Source organism: Solanum lycopersicum, chromosome 9 (genome assembly GCF_036512215.1).
Source record: "Solanum lycopersicum chromosome 9, SLM_r2.1".
NCBI lineage: Eukaryota > Viridiplantae > Streptophyta > Magnoliopsida > Solanales > Solanaceae > Solanum > Solanum lycopersicum.
The window spans coordinates 59,098,932-59,118,965 of NC_090808.1; the positions used below are offsets into that span (position 1 = coordinate 59,098,932).

Genomic DNA, 20,034 nt, shown 5'->3' on the forward strand with positions numbered 1-20,034 from the left:
TTTTTTTATTTATATAATTTTATTTTAAAAAGTGGTTTGTAACTGAAGCGTTAAATATGCTAACAATAAATATAGATAATGCCATAATTTAAGTAAACGTCCCTTTTTTAAGGTAAACATTCAAATTCATATTTTTTTACAAAAAAAATAAGAATTATACAGCAATTGAAACAAAAGATAAACTTGTTTTTGCTGTTTATGAAACAACAGTTCATCAAATTTTTTTTAAATTTTTTTTTTGTAATCGAATTCAGGTAAGTGTTCATTGGATGAAAATTCATGTTTATTATTGCAATAATTATACAATGTTCTATTGAATTTACAAATTTTGATTTATGTGCGTTCGTTATTGTGGTGTCGTAAATTTTGTTTTTTTTGAAAACTGGTTTCAAAATATGATTATTTTAAGCAGAAATTTCGTACTATACAATTATATACTTTTTGTTGATGTAGTATTTGTATATTATAAAGAAGATCAGTGTAAGCGAACACAAGTAATCGTTGGTGATACTTGTATATAGCCATAGAGTAAGTGTTTTGCTTTTGATACAATTATATATATTTTTTGATGTAGTATTTGTATATTAAAAAGAATATCAGTGTAAAATCAATTCAGTAATTTGATTATATAATAGTGTTTATTAATTATATATATGATCTCTTTGAATGATTTGAAATATATATTTTTTTATAATTGTACAGATAATGACTTCATTGGCTATTTTGGTTATGCATTCTAGTTAATATGTGTACATGAATATAATAGTTAAACATGACAATATATACAACTGTCTAAATGACTTTATATATACTCCAATAATATATAAACTTAATATATACTAACTTAATAATTTGTATATAACTACTATAATATACAAATTACAATCATATGTGAAATTTTTCCATCTGTATAACTAAATTCAATTACTTTGTGTATATATGTATATAAAAAACAAAAATAATAATGAGCTTTTAATATACAATCCGCTACAACCACTATTAAAACTTAGTATATATGTATACAAAAACAATCATGAACAGATCAATTTTATATGTATATAAACTTAATATATACTAACTTCAATAATTTGTATATAACTAATAAAATATATAAATTATATATATTATTTTTAATTTTTCCATATGTATAACTAAGTCCAATTACTTTTTTTATATATATACAAAAACAAAAATAATAATGAGCCTTTAATATACAATCTGCTACTACCACTATTAAGACTTAGTATATTATTCATTATACATAACTTAAAGTATGTATAAAGTAATCAAATCCACAGACACATATACAAATATATAACTAAAACATGTGTGTACTAAATATGCAATGTATTATATACAATTACGTGATTATAAAATTTACTTAAGCAATAATTTTTTGTATATTGACATCTAAGTAACAAAAAATTGTATCTAAATTTGTGTTTTAAGTCACTACCTCATAATTATGATGTTCTTCAGATCCGTCAACTTCACATGCATTTTCCTCTGAATCAATGTTTACTGCTTTCCTCTTTCTTCCTCCTTGTACAATTTTAATGCCTCTAGCTTTAGCATTGTTAATAACTTCTTGAACTGCCGTAGGGTCATATTTTTTCTTTGATCTCAATTCTTCCATTGTTTGTTCATGTTGAACTTGTTTTGATTTTACCATAGACCCTACATCAACCCCAAAATCTTGAGTTAAACCCATTGAAAACGATGGTAAATTGTCAACAAAATTGACATGCAATGGAATACCTCTGATAATTCTCATAGATGAAGATGATTCATTCATTCTATGACTAATTTGAGATCTAATAAGAACAAACAATCGATTATTTCATCAAAAAAACATGAAAAAACATAAGAAATACAATACATATACAATTGTTGAATAAGAAAAAAAAAAGGAAAACGACTAAAATTTAGGAGTACCTACGAAAATTGAATTCAACTTCGCGAGGGAGTAATTAAATTTTGGGCAATTTGAAATTCAAATCGGATAGAGTATTAATTGTAGGAGAAAAAGGTGGAATATGAATAGGAGACATAATATTATTTTGTGTAAAATTATATACAAAATTAAAAAAAAAGATTTTTATACTATAGGTTATATAATAGGTGATGGACCCCATTAATTATAGCAAAAAAAATAAACTATAATTATAGAAAGTAAATAAATTAAACTATACCCCTATTAGATAATTACTTAGGAATGTATGCCATTTCATATAATTTTTTCTTTTTTAGGTTGCTACATGTGAAAGTTGCCCATTTTCTTAACCACATAATTTTCTCCTTTTCCTCTTTTATCATTGCATATACTCATGAAAAGGTGTTCAATTGTAGCCCATTTATATGGGCCTTAAGCCCATTTATAGGTTTTATTGAGCATCTGCCACATCCAGCCCAGGTGTCAATAACAAGTTTGTTGAGTCACGTGCTTTCACACGTATAAAACAAACCAAAGTCCTTAATATCCGCACTACGTGCACGATAGCCTACATACGTTTCAAAATTCTTACCTATACCCACCTCTTCAGTGCAATTTAGCAACCCACCCACCCCCACCAACACCCCATAGTACTCACCACGTTCATATCTGTTTCTTTTTTACTTTTTTTTTTCCTCTCAATTTGTGAACGGCCTTTCGCCATAAAACTCTCTACCCCTTTCTTTTCTCTGTTAACATTTTAGGGTTAGGGTTTTAAAACACACCGCTATTTTTACTCTTTTTTTCTTCTTTGAATTGGGTTTTGGGTTTTGGGTTTTGTTCAATTTGTGATTTTTGTGGGTTTTTTTTGGGTGTGTTGACCTATCAATGCCTCAGAATCAACATATCAAATTGTGTGGACAAGTGAGAGGTTTTGGTTTCTTTACGTTTAGGAATCCTTTGAAAGTTTGTTCCTTTGTGCTATTTGTAGAGCGTGCATAGCTGCTTTGATTAGTTCTAAGCTTCTATGGCGCCCAGTCGAAGAAAAGGTACAAGTAAAGCGGCGGCGGCTGCTGCAGCTTGTCGTCAGTGGAAAGTCGGTGATCTTGTGCTTGCTAAGGTTAAAGGGTTTCCAGCTTGGCCTGCAACGGTATGTGGGTGCTTTCTATTTCTCTATTTTTTTACTCTTAGTTCTGGTATTTGTGGGTTTTTATTGTTTTTATGTGGTCAGTTCTTTCTTTTGTTACTATTGGAGTTGTGGATCTGATGTTTTTGCGAATAAACCCACTTTTTTAGAGTATGGTAGGGCGTTATAGTTCTTGAAAACGCTAAAAGACTGTAGTTTAGAGTGTAAAAGATGACACCCTTTTGTCCCCAGAGTCTCCAATTTCGGAACAACTGATTTCTTGTTTTTCAATAGTGTGTTAGAGATGAGAAAAACAAGGAAGAGATTGGGGTTTGCATGAGCATTAACGTCTGACCCCTGAATTATTATCTAGGTATTGTTTATAATGCAAGTAACTAGTTTACCTGATTTTGGAATCTGAACTACATAAGACATTAGTGTAGATAATTACTCTTGCTATGTCAACATTTGTTATCTAACAAAAAGGAAGTAGTAGAACTGTCGGGGCACTCCTATGTTGTTGATTTGGAGACTACAATTTGGGTTGACTGCAGAAGTTGAAGGGTGCTACTGAGAATGCTGCTCTGTCGTTGGTCAGATAATAGGGTATATGGAGAGGTTTGGGGTGATTTGTATAAAGTTTCTGTATCTGGCTGTTTAATAATTTTATCAGGTTGATTTTCTTTGAACTAGATGTTGAATATCCCATAATCTTGGTTCTAATTTCTTTTTGAATCTGATTATTCACTTTCCTGACAGAATATTACTTTGGGAAGTGACTATGATATTAATTTGTAAGTCATATTCAGTAGAAGGTATCCGTTAGCAAGATTTTTTTTTGGTATATATATATATATGTTCTTTTTTTTTGTTTTGGGTAAGTTCTGTGGAGAGGTTTTCTTGAAAATTATATGCAAGCGAGATCGTTCCGCATTAAATGTATTTGCAGAATTATCTTATTGTGCTCAGTTCTAGTAGGGCAACAGGGCTAGATATTACATTTTTTATTCCATTTTGTGTCCTAGCTGGACTGGTGGAGACAGTTTAAGAATGTAAAAGAATTCTGTAACCAAAAAATAAAAAGAACGTAAATGAATTTTGAATCTTGTGGTCTTAAACCCCAAAAGTTTGTGTAGTCTTAAATAGGATGCCATTCATTTAAGGGAACGTCACTATGGGTAAAATGGGAGTATTAGAATAAGAACTTACTCAATTCAGAAAGGTGGCATTTTATGAAAGTAAGACACATAAATAGGAACAGAACGAGTTTCTTTTTGTTCCTCTGTTTTTTTTCATTTTTATGAAAGTAAGACCACCGATAAAGAGGAACAGATGAGTTCTTCTTTTGTTCCTCTGTTTACTTCATATTTCTGCAATTTGAATGAAAGATTAATGATCCATGAGCAGAAAAAGGATCAAGAAACAGGTAGCTAGTTTGCCAGGTTTTTATGTTTATACCGACACACTAAAATAAGTTATTGTCTCATCTAATACTAATATCTAAACCTCTAATTAATCTTAACAATTCAAAATATCAAGTCTTTTTAATCAAAGTGAGTTTCCATGGAAAATTAGTTAGATTCACAATCTTTTATGAGATTTAGACAGTTACACCAAATTGAACTTTTAGTCATTATAGAATATCTTGTCCTTCTGATAATCAAGGCCTAGATCGAGTGGCAAAAGGTGGAGTATTTGTCCTTAGGTTGCAGGTTCAAGCCCCACACCATGCAAAGCAAAGCCTGGTATTTAAGTGGAGAAGGGTAGAGGGGCGGGTCCATTATCCACCGAATTTAGAAGGCTGTGATGGGCGGGCCACATACGGATTTCTCGGTTATCAAAAAAAAAATCTTGTCCTTTGATCTCAGGAGTGATTATATTCCTTTGGATATAAAGATATACGTAACTTAAGATCTATCAGTCTTGTCTCTATTCTTCATTGGCTGATGCACACGAGAAACTCTTGCAAAATAACGTCGGGCATGCTGTATTAATATCAATGGAGGATGGAACTTAAACTTGAAGGCTTCCTAAACTTACCATCTGTCACTCCTACGTCTTGTTGTAGTCACGACTGCTTTGACTACGTTCTGGTTCCTTCCAAGTGAGTTTGAATTGGAGTGTTATCTATAGAAAGTTTGCAGCTAATTTACTGGTGTGTCTAATATGCATGTCTTGCCGGTCAGTTTGATGTTTAACAATAACACCAACAACGTATCCCGTTTGATACTTGTGTAGCATAAGTTGGATTTTCTTTCATTTTTTGATCTCAAGTTATGTCTTAACGTGTTTCCAATTGAATGGGTTTTTCTTTAGCCTTCATGAGTAAGAATATGTTTCTGTTGATTGAGTTGTGTTGATTTCTTGTCCGTCTTCCTTTCTCCTTATGCATCTTGTTTGTTTCCCTCTCTCTATACTCTTATATTGTACTATCACTGCTTCACATGCGCCTGTCTTGTAAGTTTTTCCTTACCACTGTCTTCTTAATTGGGCTGCTAAATTCTGCCTATCTGCCTATTTGTACCAATTTAAATTTAAACACACTAGCTGAAGGTCTACTTGAATAAAACCCGTGTCATCTAGATTTAACTTTCTCTGGAGCTTTGACAATTTGTCATTATGATGTGGTGGTGTGCCAAATCTGGTTTAAGGAGGACGGATTCATTGATTACCAAGGAGAGATATCTTAGAAAATGAGATGTAGTACAGGTGGGAGGTTTCAAGTAGCTTTATCACGGTTTAGTGCTGGCACAGAGGCAATGGCATGTGCTCATTGTCTATGAGATCTATATTGGAGATGCTAAACAGTAAGTGTTAGTATGGAATGTATTTCTAATTATCGGGTAAAACAGTCTAATGAACTTGTTCGTTAAATACGTAACAATTGATCTGTTACAACTACTAGTAGGAACTTCAAAACTCATCATATAGAAGTTGGTCATAGAGCTTGATTTCGAAATTGTCATATTTGCACTTGAATTAGAAATTTAAGTTGACAATAGCATACATTTCTTCTAATCCTTTCTTTTCCTATTGATTTGTTGATTTAATTGTCATTTGTTCTCAATAGTTATGTTTTCTTGCACTGCGTTACTTACATATACATTTGTTTTTTCCCTTATTCGCACACTTCTTCACTGAAGCTGTACGTTAGTTATAAGTGTAGCTAGAGAAGTCTGTACTAATTGTTAACTAGGCAGTGTAAATATATCAAGTATCACCAGTAGTGATAGATTATTTGAAATTCAGTACAGGAAAGCTAGTCGCGCAACTTGAGTTTTAAACTCAAAACTGCATAACTGAATTTGAATCAGGACTTCAGATTCACTTTTTAATCAAAATTTTGCTGAATCAGCTGGTTCTTATGAGATTAATGGATTGTAAAATGGATGTCTAGGGGATGTAGCCAAAAAAGATACAAGATAGTTGCTCTCGGTTTCATGCTATTTGACTTAAATAAATATGTCCTTATATTGCATTGGTGCAAATCTAAGGGCCTCTGAAATGGTTTTTATATTCGGTGATGTGGCTAATGAAGAATTCAGTTGGTTGTGCAAACCAAGATTTCTGTTTAGGTTTTAGAGGTTAAGGAGTGGAATTTTGTTTGGTTTTAGTGCAAAAGCGGGCAATCTTTTATGGTGCAATAGTCGTCCAAATCTGTCTCAATGGCCACCCATTATGATTCTGCTCCAATGAACTAGATGTAATGATAAACGTGAAGCAATTATTTTCAGCAATGATTCCTTTGTTCTATGGAATCCAGAACTACCTGCCAGACTCCTCTCCTTGATCACTGAAATTGCCAAGTAGTTGCTCATGAATTGCCCTTACCGATTCCCGATCATTGCAGTTCCTCTTGTATCTTCTTGTCATAAGAAAATCTAATATTTCGTTCTTTTCCTAATGATCCATCATACGGTTGCTGCAGTAAGACGAGATCTGCCCATGTCTCTCTTTTGCCAAGCATTTAGAAGACCCATAGTTGAACTTGAACATGACATACACCATTTTTTTTATTTTTATAAAATTGAGAACCACATTCGAGAGCAAGGATGCAATTTTGCAATGAAGGTAAAGATGGTTAACACCTTCTGCTTCTTCCTTGCAAATAATGTATTTATTGCAAAGTTGAATGCCTCTTCTTTGTAGGTTATCCCAAGTTAGACATCTGCCATCAGCCAGGGTTGAAATGAAACACTTCACCGTTAGAGGAGCTTTACTTTTCCAAATAGTTGTCGTGGGCCAAAGACTAGAAGAGGGAGATCTAGAGAGAAAACATAATGTCATTAGCATATGAAGTGCTCCGATCTTTGTAAGGAAAAGAGGAGTATTGTACAACATCTGAAGCATTGTTAATACCCTTCTATATCCCAATCGTTTAGGTTTGTACGGATGCACCAATCTTGAGCTTGCCTGAGATTTGCAAGGGAAGTTACCTGATGAGTGATGCTACGGAAATCTTCCTTCCATTTCGTACTTGCATGGATATGTGCTCCCAAAAGAAGTCCCATAGACCTATGTTATTCGAAATGCTAATACCAACAGGAGAGGGTGAGGCTTTAGAAATCCAGTGACTTAGCATTCCATTTTCTTCTAACACTGATGCCCTTTCTCCAAAGTGCATTATCTTCTTCATTGAACCTCCATGACCATTTTGCATTTGCATAAAAATAATCTGAATTAGTTTCAAGCCTGGTTGACATAATTTTTGCTTAATATGTGTTCTGCAACTCTTGGTCCACTAAGTTGGTTGAATTTATGTTGTTGAAATAGAGCAGGTATTTCATGGAGGTGCGTGTTGCAAGTTTGTCTGAACGCCACCGTTGTTACAAATAAATGATTGTTGTCCATTTGTTGTTTACCTTTTATGTTGTATTACAAATCATTCTTCATTTATGCCTTCTCCACTAAACAATGCTTTTCAAATTTTAGTTTATAGATCTTGTTTGTATGACAAAATGACTATGTCGCGGAACATGTTAGACTACTTTTAGAGGTTACCCAGATGTACAAGGGTAGTCTTCTAAAATAGTATGTAGGTTGTGTACATAGTCATCTTGAGAAAGGAAGTGCGTCCTGTGACAACAAAAGATATATCACCTTGGAGCTAATTTGTAAACAGTGGAATTTTAATTTGTGTTGGTACATTTTGTTTGTACGACAACATAACTATGCCATAGAACACTGTTCGACTACTTTTAGAGGTTGCTCAGATGTACATGGCTAGCTTTCTAAAGTGGGTTCTATGCAGTCATCTTGAGAAAGAAAGTTCGTTCTGTCACCAAAAAAAAATATATCTCGTGACAACTAGTTTCCCATATTTGTTTGTTCGGTTCTGAAAATGAATCTGAATTTAAGTTTACTTAAGAGTACTGCTATCCATCAACTTTTAGAAGTATCTAATATTATTTACTTTCTTAGGAAAAAGTATTTAGTATTAATAAGAGGTGTGTTGGAAGCACTAGTTTTTGGGCGTGTGTTTTTAACAACTATGCTTGTACGCTGGTACGGACACTTCTACCTAGTGTACATCATCATAATACCAGGAGAAAAGAAAATACTTTGCTGCCACAAGATTCTTATATAGCAGTGGTACCCGGGCAGCTTGCAAACATTTAGATTCCATCTGTACCAACTACCTTTGACCAATACAGGTGTCCGGTAAGTCTCTGCATGAAGGGTTAGGTGGATAGGAAGAAATCACCTACTGTTTTTATTATGTTCTGTTGGGATTGGAACCTATATTTTAAGGTTTGCACTTGCACCCAATTGGTTGACAACCAGGCCACACAATTAGTGTTACCGGCCTTCTTTTTATTTTAAAGAATTGTTCTGAAAATCTTGCAACTTAGACTCTTAGAAACATTTCATAGGCAGATGACTAGATAAGCAAGAGGTTACCTTGGATACAGGCAGCATCTGTTGATACTTACCTTCTACCAATAACTGAGATTTTCTTCTAATTTAAGCAGGAATCAGTATCCTATAGGTACAATGCACTGATTAAGCTCAATTTACGAGTTCTTTTATAATTCCATAAAGCATATGCAACCAATAATTGTGTCTATACTTTTTTTTGACATTGCAAATGGACTAAATCATTTTCTTAAGAAGTTCATGGTTCTGAACCCTGCCATCGAATGTTTAAGTTGAGAGAAGGGTAGAGGATTGGTCCCATTGTATAATGTTTCGGACCTTGTGCCACTGTCCTTTGGGATTTTTTCGGTTTTATAGAAGTTCTATTTAGTAAGTTATTACTCTTATGCCTTGTCGTAAAATATGTTTATATTAGCTTTCATACCAGATTCATTTATTTTTGTGTATTCTCACATGATGGCCAGAAACGTCTAAGCCGCTTTCTTCGTCAATTTCCTTTACTCATTTGACTAAGTTATTACTTATCCTACAAAAATTTTCATTAGATTCAGATTTATGTATTCTCACATGATGGCCAGAATCTCCTAGTCTCTTTCTTTGTCTATTTCCTTCACCTCTCATTTGACCAAGAGATGTAAGCTCTGCAAGGAGAAGGCTGAGCATGACTTTGTTGCTTATGACAGGTGAGCGAGCCAGAGAAGTGGGGTTATTCCAGAGACCGGAAGAAAGTGTTAGTTTACTTTTTTGGGACCCAACAAATGTGAGTACTTTATTTATTAATCACGACTTGTTATATCTTTTCTTCTAAACCTTGGTAACTTCTGTGTGGTTGAACCTCTTTCAATATCTGCTAACTTGATTGAATGAAGTTATCTCCTTGCTTAGATTTCTTAGATGCAATCAATGTACCTTTAGTAAGATTATGATCATCAATAGATGCTTTTCAATTTCAAAGTACACTTTATAATTAATAAGTATCACCTTAAGATTAAGACAACCAATGTTTTGAGGATGTATACCGAATGTCAGGAATTCAAGGTTGTTACAGCGTATCTTGTAGGTCATCTTTAGCAAGTTCATTGACTGGTTTTTTGTATATTGGGAGCTTCATAAGTTGCACCTTTAGTGAGTTCATTGACCGATTTTTTTGTATATTGGGAGCTTCATATGTTAGGAGTTGATAGTTTTAACTGACAAAATAGTCCCAAGTCAATTTTTGGCCGAAGAGGTAAAATAAGGCTGAGGTTTTTTGCCACATCTAATTGCTACCCCATGTTTTAAAAATCGTATGTAAGCGCATCAACAACAATAACATACCCAGTATAATTCCACAAGTGGGGTCTGGAGAGAGTAGTGTGTATGCAGACCTTATCACTACCTAGTCTACTTAGTGGAGTAGAGAGGCTGGTCCTGATATACCCCTGGCTCAAGTAAAAACAGTTTTAAACTATGTTGCTCGGGCTCTTCAAAATGATGCTGCACCAGTGTCGTATTCTTCAAAAATACACTAATTCTGGAGAATCTGACACGCACCCTTCGACATTTTTGAACAGTCCGAGCAACGTAGGTTTTAAAAAGGAAAAGAATGGGAGTTTAATCATATGAAAGTAATTTCTTAATATTCCCTTGCTGTTAGAGTGGTGTAGTCTACTAATTCTGCTGCCTTCTTACTTTGTGTGTATGGTATCTTTTATTTCTGTTCTCCCATTCCATTACTTCGATATTTTACTAATTTTTCCTTAATTCAGAGCCTTCTGCAATCCTGTGGATGTCGAAGCATTTACTGAGGATAAGAAACAGTCTCTTTTTGTTAAGCGTCGTGGAAAAGGTGCTGATTTTATTCGTGCTGTGCATGAAATTATTGATTGCTTTGAGAAGTTGAAAACGGAGCAACCAGTCAATGGTAGTTCTACCGATGAAGTTAGTGTTAGGAGTGACAATGTGGCTGTTGAATTGACTAGAACACATTTGGAGGGTGAAGCTCTCAACACACTTGAATCTTCATCAAAAGTGAACCAGGGAGGTGAAAGTGAACCAGACTTTGAAAATGAGGCTGGTGCAGTTGCTGCAAAAGACGACATGTCCCATGATGGGGAAATGCTGTCAGTTGATCCTACAGGTGTGGAGGTTATGGACGGGCCAGCTACAAAGACTTATTCTACCCGAAGGAAAATTGTAGGTGGAAGGTCAAGAAATGGTGCTGTGGATAGAACGGTTCCATCTGCACGCAGGTTGAGAAGTTCATTGAGAGCCGATCCGGAAGTACTTCAAAAACGTTTGTTTCCCTCTGGCCCTCTCACCATGAATGCCGGATATGGTGCTAATACTGTAAGGGATCGATATGTGAGAAGGAATAAAATGGATGGTAAACTATCAGATAGTTTAGATAGGAACAATATGGAACAATCTGATTTTGTCTCTAATGGCAGCACAGAAGAGAGTGATTCCGAAATTGCTACTGTTGACTCCTGCAGTGTTAGCTTAAATGAAGGAAGCAGTGTGGAATCTGGGTGTAAACCTGTATATAAGTGTGCTGTTCAAGGTGTATCGGAGGTTGAGTTGAGCCATAGGCTCGAGTTCCAAAGTAGTGCAGTAATACTCAAGAAGAAACGGAAGCCAAATAGAAAGAGGCTGCAGATTGATTTATCCGAGTCCTCTGCTGGGTTAGACAAAGATGCAGCTCCGGAGATACTGACTGCTAGAACTACAGATGTTTTGCCAGGCGACCCTGTAAAATCTGATGAAAATAATTCCAAGGAATTGAAGGAAGATGGTGATGAGCACTTACCACTGGTCAAGAGAGCCAGGGTGCGTATGGGTAGATCAGCACCTGAAGGGGAGGTGCTAGATAATGAGGTTCTGAATGATGCAAAATCACCAGGAGCTTCTGACAAGTCTTTGGAACAGGTACCCGAGGGAGATGGATCTTGCCTTCAGAACTCTACTTGTATTAAAAGTGACGCATATGACTCATCTCCATCAAAGAAATGTTCTTCCAAAAGACCCTCTTTTTGGGAAATCCGCAAACAGTTTGGTGGTTCACTGGATGGTGAATCTGCTTTACCTCCATCCAAACGGCTTCATCGTGCCTTGGAGGCTATGTCAGCTTATGCTGCAGATGATGACAAACAAGATGTGGATGGGCTTTGTAAAATGAAGACATCTATCAACGGGTATTGCTCAAGCTCCAAGGAGGTTTGCTCTGAACTGTCTGGAGGTATTAAAGTTGAGAAAAACTCTGATGCGGATAGAATGAGAAGTCCAGCTAATTCTGTGCAGGAAGATGCTGCTATTGTGGCCAGTGCTAAAGCGTTAGTAGCTCAGGAAGGCTTGCAACATTTATCAGATGTGCCAGCTCTTACTACACCTTTAGCTTGTGATGATAGCTCAGCAAAGGTGTCCTATGAAGATAAATGTGATGTTTCCGATGCTGTTATTCAGACCCCTCAAAAAGTAGAGTCTTCAAATGACTGCCCTTCTAGCACTTTTGTTGCACATTCTGCTAATGCCGAGTCTGATGATGGTGAGTTGCAGGGTACCTTCAAATGTAAATGTCCCTCACCAGAGCTAATCATGACATCTGATGAAAATTGTGAAAATGAAGCTGCAGAGTCCGCAAAACATTTTGAAGATCCAATTTCTGAAGTTTCTGGGAGATCTGCTGACTGTGGATCTAATGATGAGATAGTTATGAGTTCACCAGAAAAAAGTGATATGATGAGGTTGGCTAGTGCAGAGGCTGAATGTGGTAAAAATAACAACCTGTGCCAGGTGTCATTAGATGTGAGCATTCAAGACAAAGACAAGTAAGTTATTTTTCGTTTTTTCCTGTCACAACTTTCTAGTCTCCATCTTATCGGCTGTGGTTCCTAATTATACCTGATGTATTTATACTTCCTTGTATGCCTTATCTTAGGTCACTTAAATTGAAAGAAGCTGGATTAGAATCAAAGAATATAAGTGTGACTTCATCTTCAAGCCCTGAAAAAGTTGTGGATGCGTCACTCAAGGAGTTGCATGTGTCTGGTTTGAGCTCTGTATCTGATGATCAGTTTGGCGATAAAGCTGTCTCAACCACCCTTTCATCATCCTCTCACGACTCCTTTGTTAGGATATCTACACCAAATACTTTAACTTGCAACATGTCTACTGTAGATAGTAGCATGCATGTAAGTATTGGAAGCTCTAGTCCTTTGCCTCATCAGCTACATGACAAACAAAAGACCAGTGGGAAACTGAGCAGCAGAGGAGAAGCTAATGGTGCTTTGGGTTCCTTTGAGGCCGCTCTTGGCATTCTGACAAGGACAAAAGAAAGTATTGGGCGGGCCACACGTGTTGCGTTAGACTGTGCTAAACTCGGTGTTGCTTCCGAGGTAAAGTTACATGCTTGTCGTCAGAATAATTTTCTTTTGAATAGTTTATTATAGTGTGTTAACTTGTCTGCTGAATCTTCTTGATTTGTTTTCCTCCTTTCCCCTTTACTACTTTCTACTGTCAATAGCCTGTCTGCAGCTCAAATGAATAGTGTTAGTCTTCCTTGAGCCCTTCTCTTCTTTCTGAAGCTTGGTTAGGATTTCTTGTTTCCTCCCTGCTTTTTGGGCAGTTTACAAGTTGTCAGCTTGTTTTGGTGTCTATTTTGGCTTTCTGCCTAATCCACCAGGTTGGGGGGATAAGTTGTCTGATGACATAGAAAGTTTGTTGCTTGATTGTTTATCTTCTGCTGGAAAGAGCTTTTTTTAAAAATTTTTTATCCAAGCTCTAATGCTGTCTATTTATCATTTTAGTTATGAGCTTTCAGGTCATCTCAGATTGCTGAACAAGTAATCTGTTTCTATTTGTCCTGAATGGACTCCTGAAGTGTGTTAATTCCCTACAGGGAAGGACATGTCTTTATCAGTTAAAGATAATTTTGTGGTATTTATTTGGGAACCCATTTGCGTCTTCGTTTCGTTGGCTGCAGTTTGATTAATATAGAGATGTCTAAGGTGATTCAAGAGTAATACATGATATATTGTATGGATGGAATTAGAGAAATGGAATTAATAGTTTCAAATCTGTCCTCATTGAGAAAAATAAACTGAGTACAGATACAATAAGGTGAGGTTACCTGGTTGACGTTTGTATCCTGCATTTCCCTGCAAATATTGTACCAATTCGCTTTCCTAGATGCACATTTGTATCTCTTTTCCTAGTTTGAAATTTGAAGTTTTGAATTTCTAGTGACAATGACTGGGAATTTTGAAATTTGTATCTTTTATTTCCCAACATGCACGCTAGTCCTGTTTCCTGATATTGAATGATGAAACACAGGTTGTGGAGATCATTGCTCAGAAGTTGGAAAACGAGTCGAGCTTACGTAGAAGGGTGGATCTTTTTTTTCTTGTTGATTCTATTGCACAGTTCTCTAGAGGACTGAAAGGTAACTTGTATGAGTATTTTCTACTTTGTGGCATTGCACACTTGTATGCTTCTTTTGTATCTTCTTGATACGATGGTATTCCCTGGTTGTATTTGTAATTGTAGGTCACATTGGCGGCATATATCCTTCTGCAATTCAGGGAGTATTGCCTCGTCTCATATCAGCAGCTGCTCCTCCTGGCAGTAGTTCTCAGGAAAATCGAAGGCAATGTTTGAAAGTATGTTGAACATTCAATTTTTCTGTTCCTTCCATTGCATTTTAAATTTAATGTTGGATCAAACCCTGGATCTCATATTCTTTCTTCGTTTCTTGATAGGTTTTGAGGGTTTGGCAGGAAAGGAAGATTATTCCCGAGTCTGCTATTCGACCCTACATACGAGAACTTGAGTCCTTTTGTGGTTCATCATTAGGTCGTGGATTCTCTCGACGTCCCATGAGGACCGAAAGAGCTTTTGATGATCCAATAAGAGAAATGGAGGGCATGCTGGTTGATGAATATGGAAGGTAACTTATGTAGTACCCTTATAGATTATAGATGATATTGTGAAAGGTAAAAAATAAACTTTATGATTCGACTCTTTCCCTTGAGATGTCTTGATTGTAAGTCTTGTTGTTCTTATTCAGCAATTCGAGTTTTCAACTTCCTGGCTTTCGTATGCCTGCAATGCTCAAGGATGAAGAAGTAAGTGATTCTGATGGTGAGAGTTTTGAGGCTGTCACTCCCGAACACCCTGCTGGGAAGCCCAATGGAGAAGAGGCTATCCTGGTTATTGAGAAGCACAAACGTATCCTGGAAGATGTTGATGGTGAACTTGAAATGGAAGATGTGTCCCCCGTGTGTGAAGGTGAAAATGCTTCCATCAGTCACAGCATTGGAACAGATTCTGGTCTAATTTCACGTCCTAATGGTGGGAACAGTTTTGGAGCCTCCTTCCATCCCCCACTTCCGAAGGATGGCCCCCCTTCATCTCCTCCTTTGCCATCATCCCCCCCTCCCCCTCCCCCTCCACCACCTCTGCCCTCAGTCATGCCGGCGCCATCTTCTTTTCCACCTCCATCTTCTATATTGAATCTCGCCCCCAGTATAGTTCAGTCAAAGTGTTCAATGGGTTCCCAGGTACAGTTGTTTTTCTTCTTTCTTGGGCTATGTGTAATTTTTTTCTTGTGAATTTTTATTGGCAAGATCAGTTATTGCTTGGTAGAACTATTTTAACATGTGCAATCTGAATGTTCATGTTTTGCAGAATATCAAAGACAACTTGCAGGAAACCATTTTTCAGCGGTGTTCAGTTGCACATGTCCATCTGGCAGTCTCAGATGCTATTCATTGTCAGACCTCTGACAGCAGAGAGATTCATGGTGAGGGACCATTGAAGGTGCTGGATTCTTCTAGTTCACGTCCTTCCGGTACTGGAGCTGTGTCTCATCCACCATTTGGCTTGTCTAATGTGGTGCACCCACCTGATGGGGCTTCTGCCAAGGGCTTCCATTTGCGGCCACCTCACCCCGCTCCTTCAAATCAGTTCTCTTATGTTCACGCTGATCAGCGGAGGGATATATCAACTCCTTATTCCAATGTACTCCATATGCAGAATGGAGATAATAGAAGTTTTTCCAGAGATCTTAATGGAATTAAGTCAGCGCGACATGAAATTGGAGAGAGCTGGATGACACAATCGCATTATTCTGGTAAGGCCTTTGCCATTCTGTAATGCCGGAGTATTTCAACCGTCTATATTTCCTTCGGATTAACTGTTGCTTGTCTCTGGCAGGTCCATGCTTTCCAGATGGCTCTAGAGGTCACTTTGCTGGTGGATCATATCCTGTTCCACATGAACCACCTTTACCAAGCCACAAGTGGGGTTTCCCTCCTCGGGGTATGAATAGGAGGGAAATCTTTACTCACAGACCACCGCCTGAACACTCAATTCCAGTGACATCTAGAGGTGAGATCTTTTATTGATCTGGAAACCACATGTCCAATGTGCTTCTGTTTTTTAAGTACTGTTCGTGTTTTAAGTGCTCTACATTAATCAACAAAATATTTTTTATGTTGAACCTTTAATTGGTATATGGTGTCATGTGATGCATAACTTGCGGACTGCATAAAGTTTCTCTTAGAAGCTTTAGCAAAATCTTGACCAGAGGTTTTGATATTTTAGCCACTGTCCACTGATGTGCAATTGTAGATTGCAGGCCTTGATTTTACACTTCTGATGTGCTTCCTCTATTACTCTGTTGTTTTGTTTAAAGCTTTGCTGTTAAATAGCCAAACAAATTCATCTACATTATAGCCTACTGAAATTGTAGATAGGATGAAGTTGATGGTGGAAAACAAAACAGTTAAGCATTTAAGTGGCCAGAAATATCATATGACCTTTCAATGTGAAATTGAACAATAAATAAGTGAAGATTCCAAGTAATAAAGAGAGAAGTAGAAGTAGGGTGTCAGCTTATTACTTTTGTGGGTTGCCTTGCTCTTTCTATTTTCTTAGAAAATTTTATCAATGCGACAGAGGGGAAGGTATTTTTTCCCAAGGACTTTGTACACAATACTTAGAATAGTGGCTTCTGCTGTGCAGGTCCTGGCTTTTGGAGACCAAGATAAGATGACGACGCAAGAGTGGAAGCTACAGCTGCTGGTACTGCTACTTTGTTAAGAAATGAACAGTTTCAGACAGTGGTTAAATGTTCTTCGATTGTTCTTATACCTGACCTATTTTTGCAGGTAGTGCGGCTTGTTTATACTAATCTGAGAGTAATTTGTGGGCAGAGGTGTGCACTGAAGGAGAGAACAGCGACGCAGTTCATGGTTGTATATATGTATCTTAGCGTTCCTTTGCAATTGTAGAGGGGGATAATCCATCATCTAGAGAGCTCTGTAGCATATTCCTAGGCAGCTGAGTTTTGTATATTTAATTTATATTGTTTTTTTTTTCTTCCTTTAGTTATTCTGTTTATGGTCTCTGCTCTCCTAGTAGTTACTATAAGAGGTGAGGTCCGTCAACAACATTTTGGCAATAGTTAGGGCATTTCAGGTTATTACTGTCATCATGTGCACTCATTGTTATAGAAGTCTCACATGATACCTGTACATTCTGGAGGAACTCACCTCATTCAGTGTAACCAGAATTGTGAAGCTGAAATCATAAGGTGATAAATTAAAATTGTGTTTGCTCTTGGTAGCAAAATATACTATGCTTGGTTTGAGACTGGTGTACATTATTGTTTCAAGTATTCTTAGCCTGTTATTACATGCTAGAACCAGCCATCACTGCCGGTGTCTATTTCTGTAAGAAGCTATCGTTCCACTGACTTCACCACCTACATTGGAGGAACAAAAACGATGGATGGATAGTGTTGAGATAGAGGTTAGTGTAGTGAATATGTTATTCTTCTGTTTTTCTGAAAGAAAAAAAGCTGTTTTTGAAAGTAAAAAGAACAGTCCTACAAGCAGAATAAATAAAGACACAACATAACTTTGAAAACTTGTAGTAAAATATGGATTTATAATACCTTTGGCAGATTTAGACCAGCTTCCTGGTCACAATTTATTTTTAAAATATGAAGTAGACTAACAAGATATGAATTGACTTTAATTATCGTCGTAACACGTTAAAAGTAGATAAAAGTCTTGCTTTAGAAGAATACTCTATTGTTAGCACTGTCAATTTTTTCCTTCTTTTAAAGCATTTCAGTTCGGTATCTATGTTTGAGTATTACAATTAAATTCGTATTGAAAAGTCTCACGTCTCATATGTGACATAATATATGTAAGTCAGTGTGTAGGAATTAGGATGTCACGTAACACACATGTTCAATCTTAAACAAGTTATATTCAAAGTTGGTTGACATATATATAAAATGAGGTGAAGTTAAAAGATATATTTATGTATTATACCATTGCATTATATTGAATTGTTAATTTAAATACAAGGGAAAAGGTTATTATATTTATTTGTGAAATTATTGAATTTAAGGTTGCTATATTTATTTATGAATTTTGACGTAAATTTTTTTTTTATTTTGTTTTCATATTTCCCCCCTTTTATTAATAAATTACTCATTTTCAGGATTTGTCGGAAAAAATAAAAATTTTTAAAAAATTGTAGAATGAAATGTTACAATATTTATTTGTGAATTTTTGGCGTTGATTTATATTTTTTTCATACTTTTCGTATTCTTTTATTAATCAAATTATTCATTTTCGCGATTTATCCAAAAAATAAAAAATTTTTAAAAAAAATATGAAAATGTTAGATTTAAGGTTACTATATTTATTTGTGAATTTTTGGCGTTAATTTTATATTTTTATTAATCAATTACTCATTTTCAAGATTTATCGAAAAAATAAAATTAAATAAAATTGTTAAAAATGGATCGGATAGTAAATTTAAAAGAAGTTGATTTAAGGGTCGAATTAGGTGTTTATGAGTACGAATATCTTTTCATTTTCATATAAATGTCATGTGATAACGTCAAAATGACATGACAATTCCATGTGACATTTCAAGAAATAAAAAGATAAGTTGGATCTGTCCAACATGACAACGAACGTCCATAAGGACATATTCGGACTAAAAGTTGGACGATGAGGGCATGAGTGAACCAAATTTTAAACGGAGGATATATCTAGACCTTTTCAAATAGTTTAAGGGCATATTTGACCTTTTTCTCCTAATATAATAATGTGTTATATTATCTAAGTTCATCATTAAATACCAACAAAAAATTACATTTTATAATAATGACATATTTGATGTGATAGTATTACTATTTTAATATATTTTTTTTCACATGCTTACTTTTTCATAATAGTTCTATCTATATTTTTGCCGTATCATTTATGAATATATGACATTATGTAAAGTCGTAGAAAAAATCATAATAATTGGGACCACCCACCTTAGAGCATAAATTGGTAATGATTTATACAAAATGACAACATGGGAAAAATTAGGTCCTAACTGTATTCACATTCAAGAAATTCAGATAACCAAAAGCTGTTACCTTTGGAATCCCTCTCCCTTGTCTTGTTAAACCCAATTCTGAGGTAGACTTTTATATTGGTCTTAATACAAAAATGGGAGCTTCCAAATCAGTTCCACAGAAATCAATCTATGAATTTACTGTAAAGGTGATTCCTTTACACCCCTTTATGCACCTGCTTCCTTTTTTCTTTGTTGATGGTTGTTTATTTGTTATCTAATTCTTGTTTTTTTTCTCTCTTCTTGTTTCCAGGACAGCAAAGGGAAAAATGTAGACCTAAGCATCTATAAGGGAAAAGTGCTTCTTGTTGTTAATGTTGCCTCTAAATGGTTCTTCTCTCTTCATTTCTTGATTATTTTGTTTTTTTGTTCTTTTTCAATTCAAGAATCCAACTTTAACTATATTTCTACTGGTTTTTTCTTGTTCCTTTTTCATGTCAATTCAAGAATCCAACTTTAAAGCTATATTTTTACTGGTTTTCTGTTTTTTTTGTCATGTCAATTAAGAATCCAAAACTTCAAGCATTTTGTTAGGGTTTTTGACATGAATTTCTTACCATATTTTAAGTTTTACTTTTTTTTTCAAAAAGAAAGTGAAAATATTACCATATAGGCTTAACTTTTGCTATAAGAAAATATAATCCTTTTCCATTTTTGGTTATTCTTTCCTTAGATGAAACATTTGAAATTC

General features: G+C 35.5%; 1 protein-coding gene across 1 annotated transcript in view; it reads left to right on the top strand.

Annotated features, from left to right (window-relative positions):
* Positions 1–2,591: 2,591 nt before the first annotated feature.
* LOC101258186 (protein HUA2-LIKE 2) overlaps positions 2,592–20,034 on the top strand; it is a 29,240-nt gene continuing 11,797 nt past the window's right edge. Inside the window, exons 1-15 of the mRNA XM_026033072.2 lie at positions 2,592–3,083; positions 9,620–9,696; positions 10,685–12,742; positions 12,853–13,309; positions 14,247–14,355; positions 14,460–14,572; positions 14,672–14,859; positions 14,980–15,472; positions 15,600–16,044; positions 16,128–16,301; positions 16,872–16,879; positions 16,938–16,997; positions 17,084–17,167; positions 19,352–19,492; positions 19,597–19,673. Of these exons, the coding sequence (XP_025888857.1) occupies positions 2,961–3,083; positions 9,620–9,696; positions 10,685–12,742; positions 12,853–13,309; positions 14,247–14,355; positions 14,460–14,572; positions 14,672–14,859; positions 14,980–15,472; positions 15,600–16,044; positions 16,128–16,301; positions 16,872–16,879; positions 16,938–16,997; positions 17,084–17,167; positions 19,352–19,492; positions 19,597–19,673 (4,607 nt within the window). The 5' untranslated portion in view covers positions 2,592–2,960. The remainder of the gene's footprint in view (positions 3,084–9,619; positions 9,697–10,684; positions 12,743–12,852; positions 13,310–14,246; positions 14,356–14,459; positions 14,573–14,671; positions 14,860–14,979; positions 15,473–15,599; positions 16,045–16,127; positions 16,302–16,871; positions 16,880–16,937; positions 16,998–17,083; positions 17,168–19,351; positions 19,493–19,596; positions 19,674–20,034) is intronic.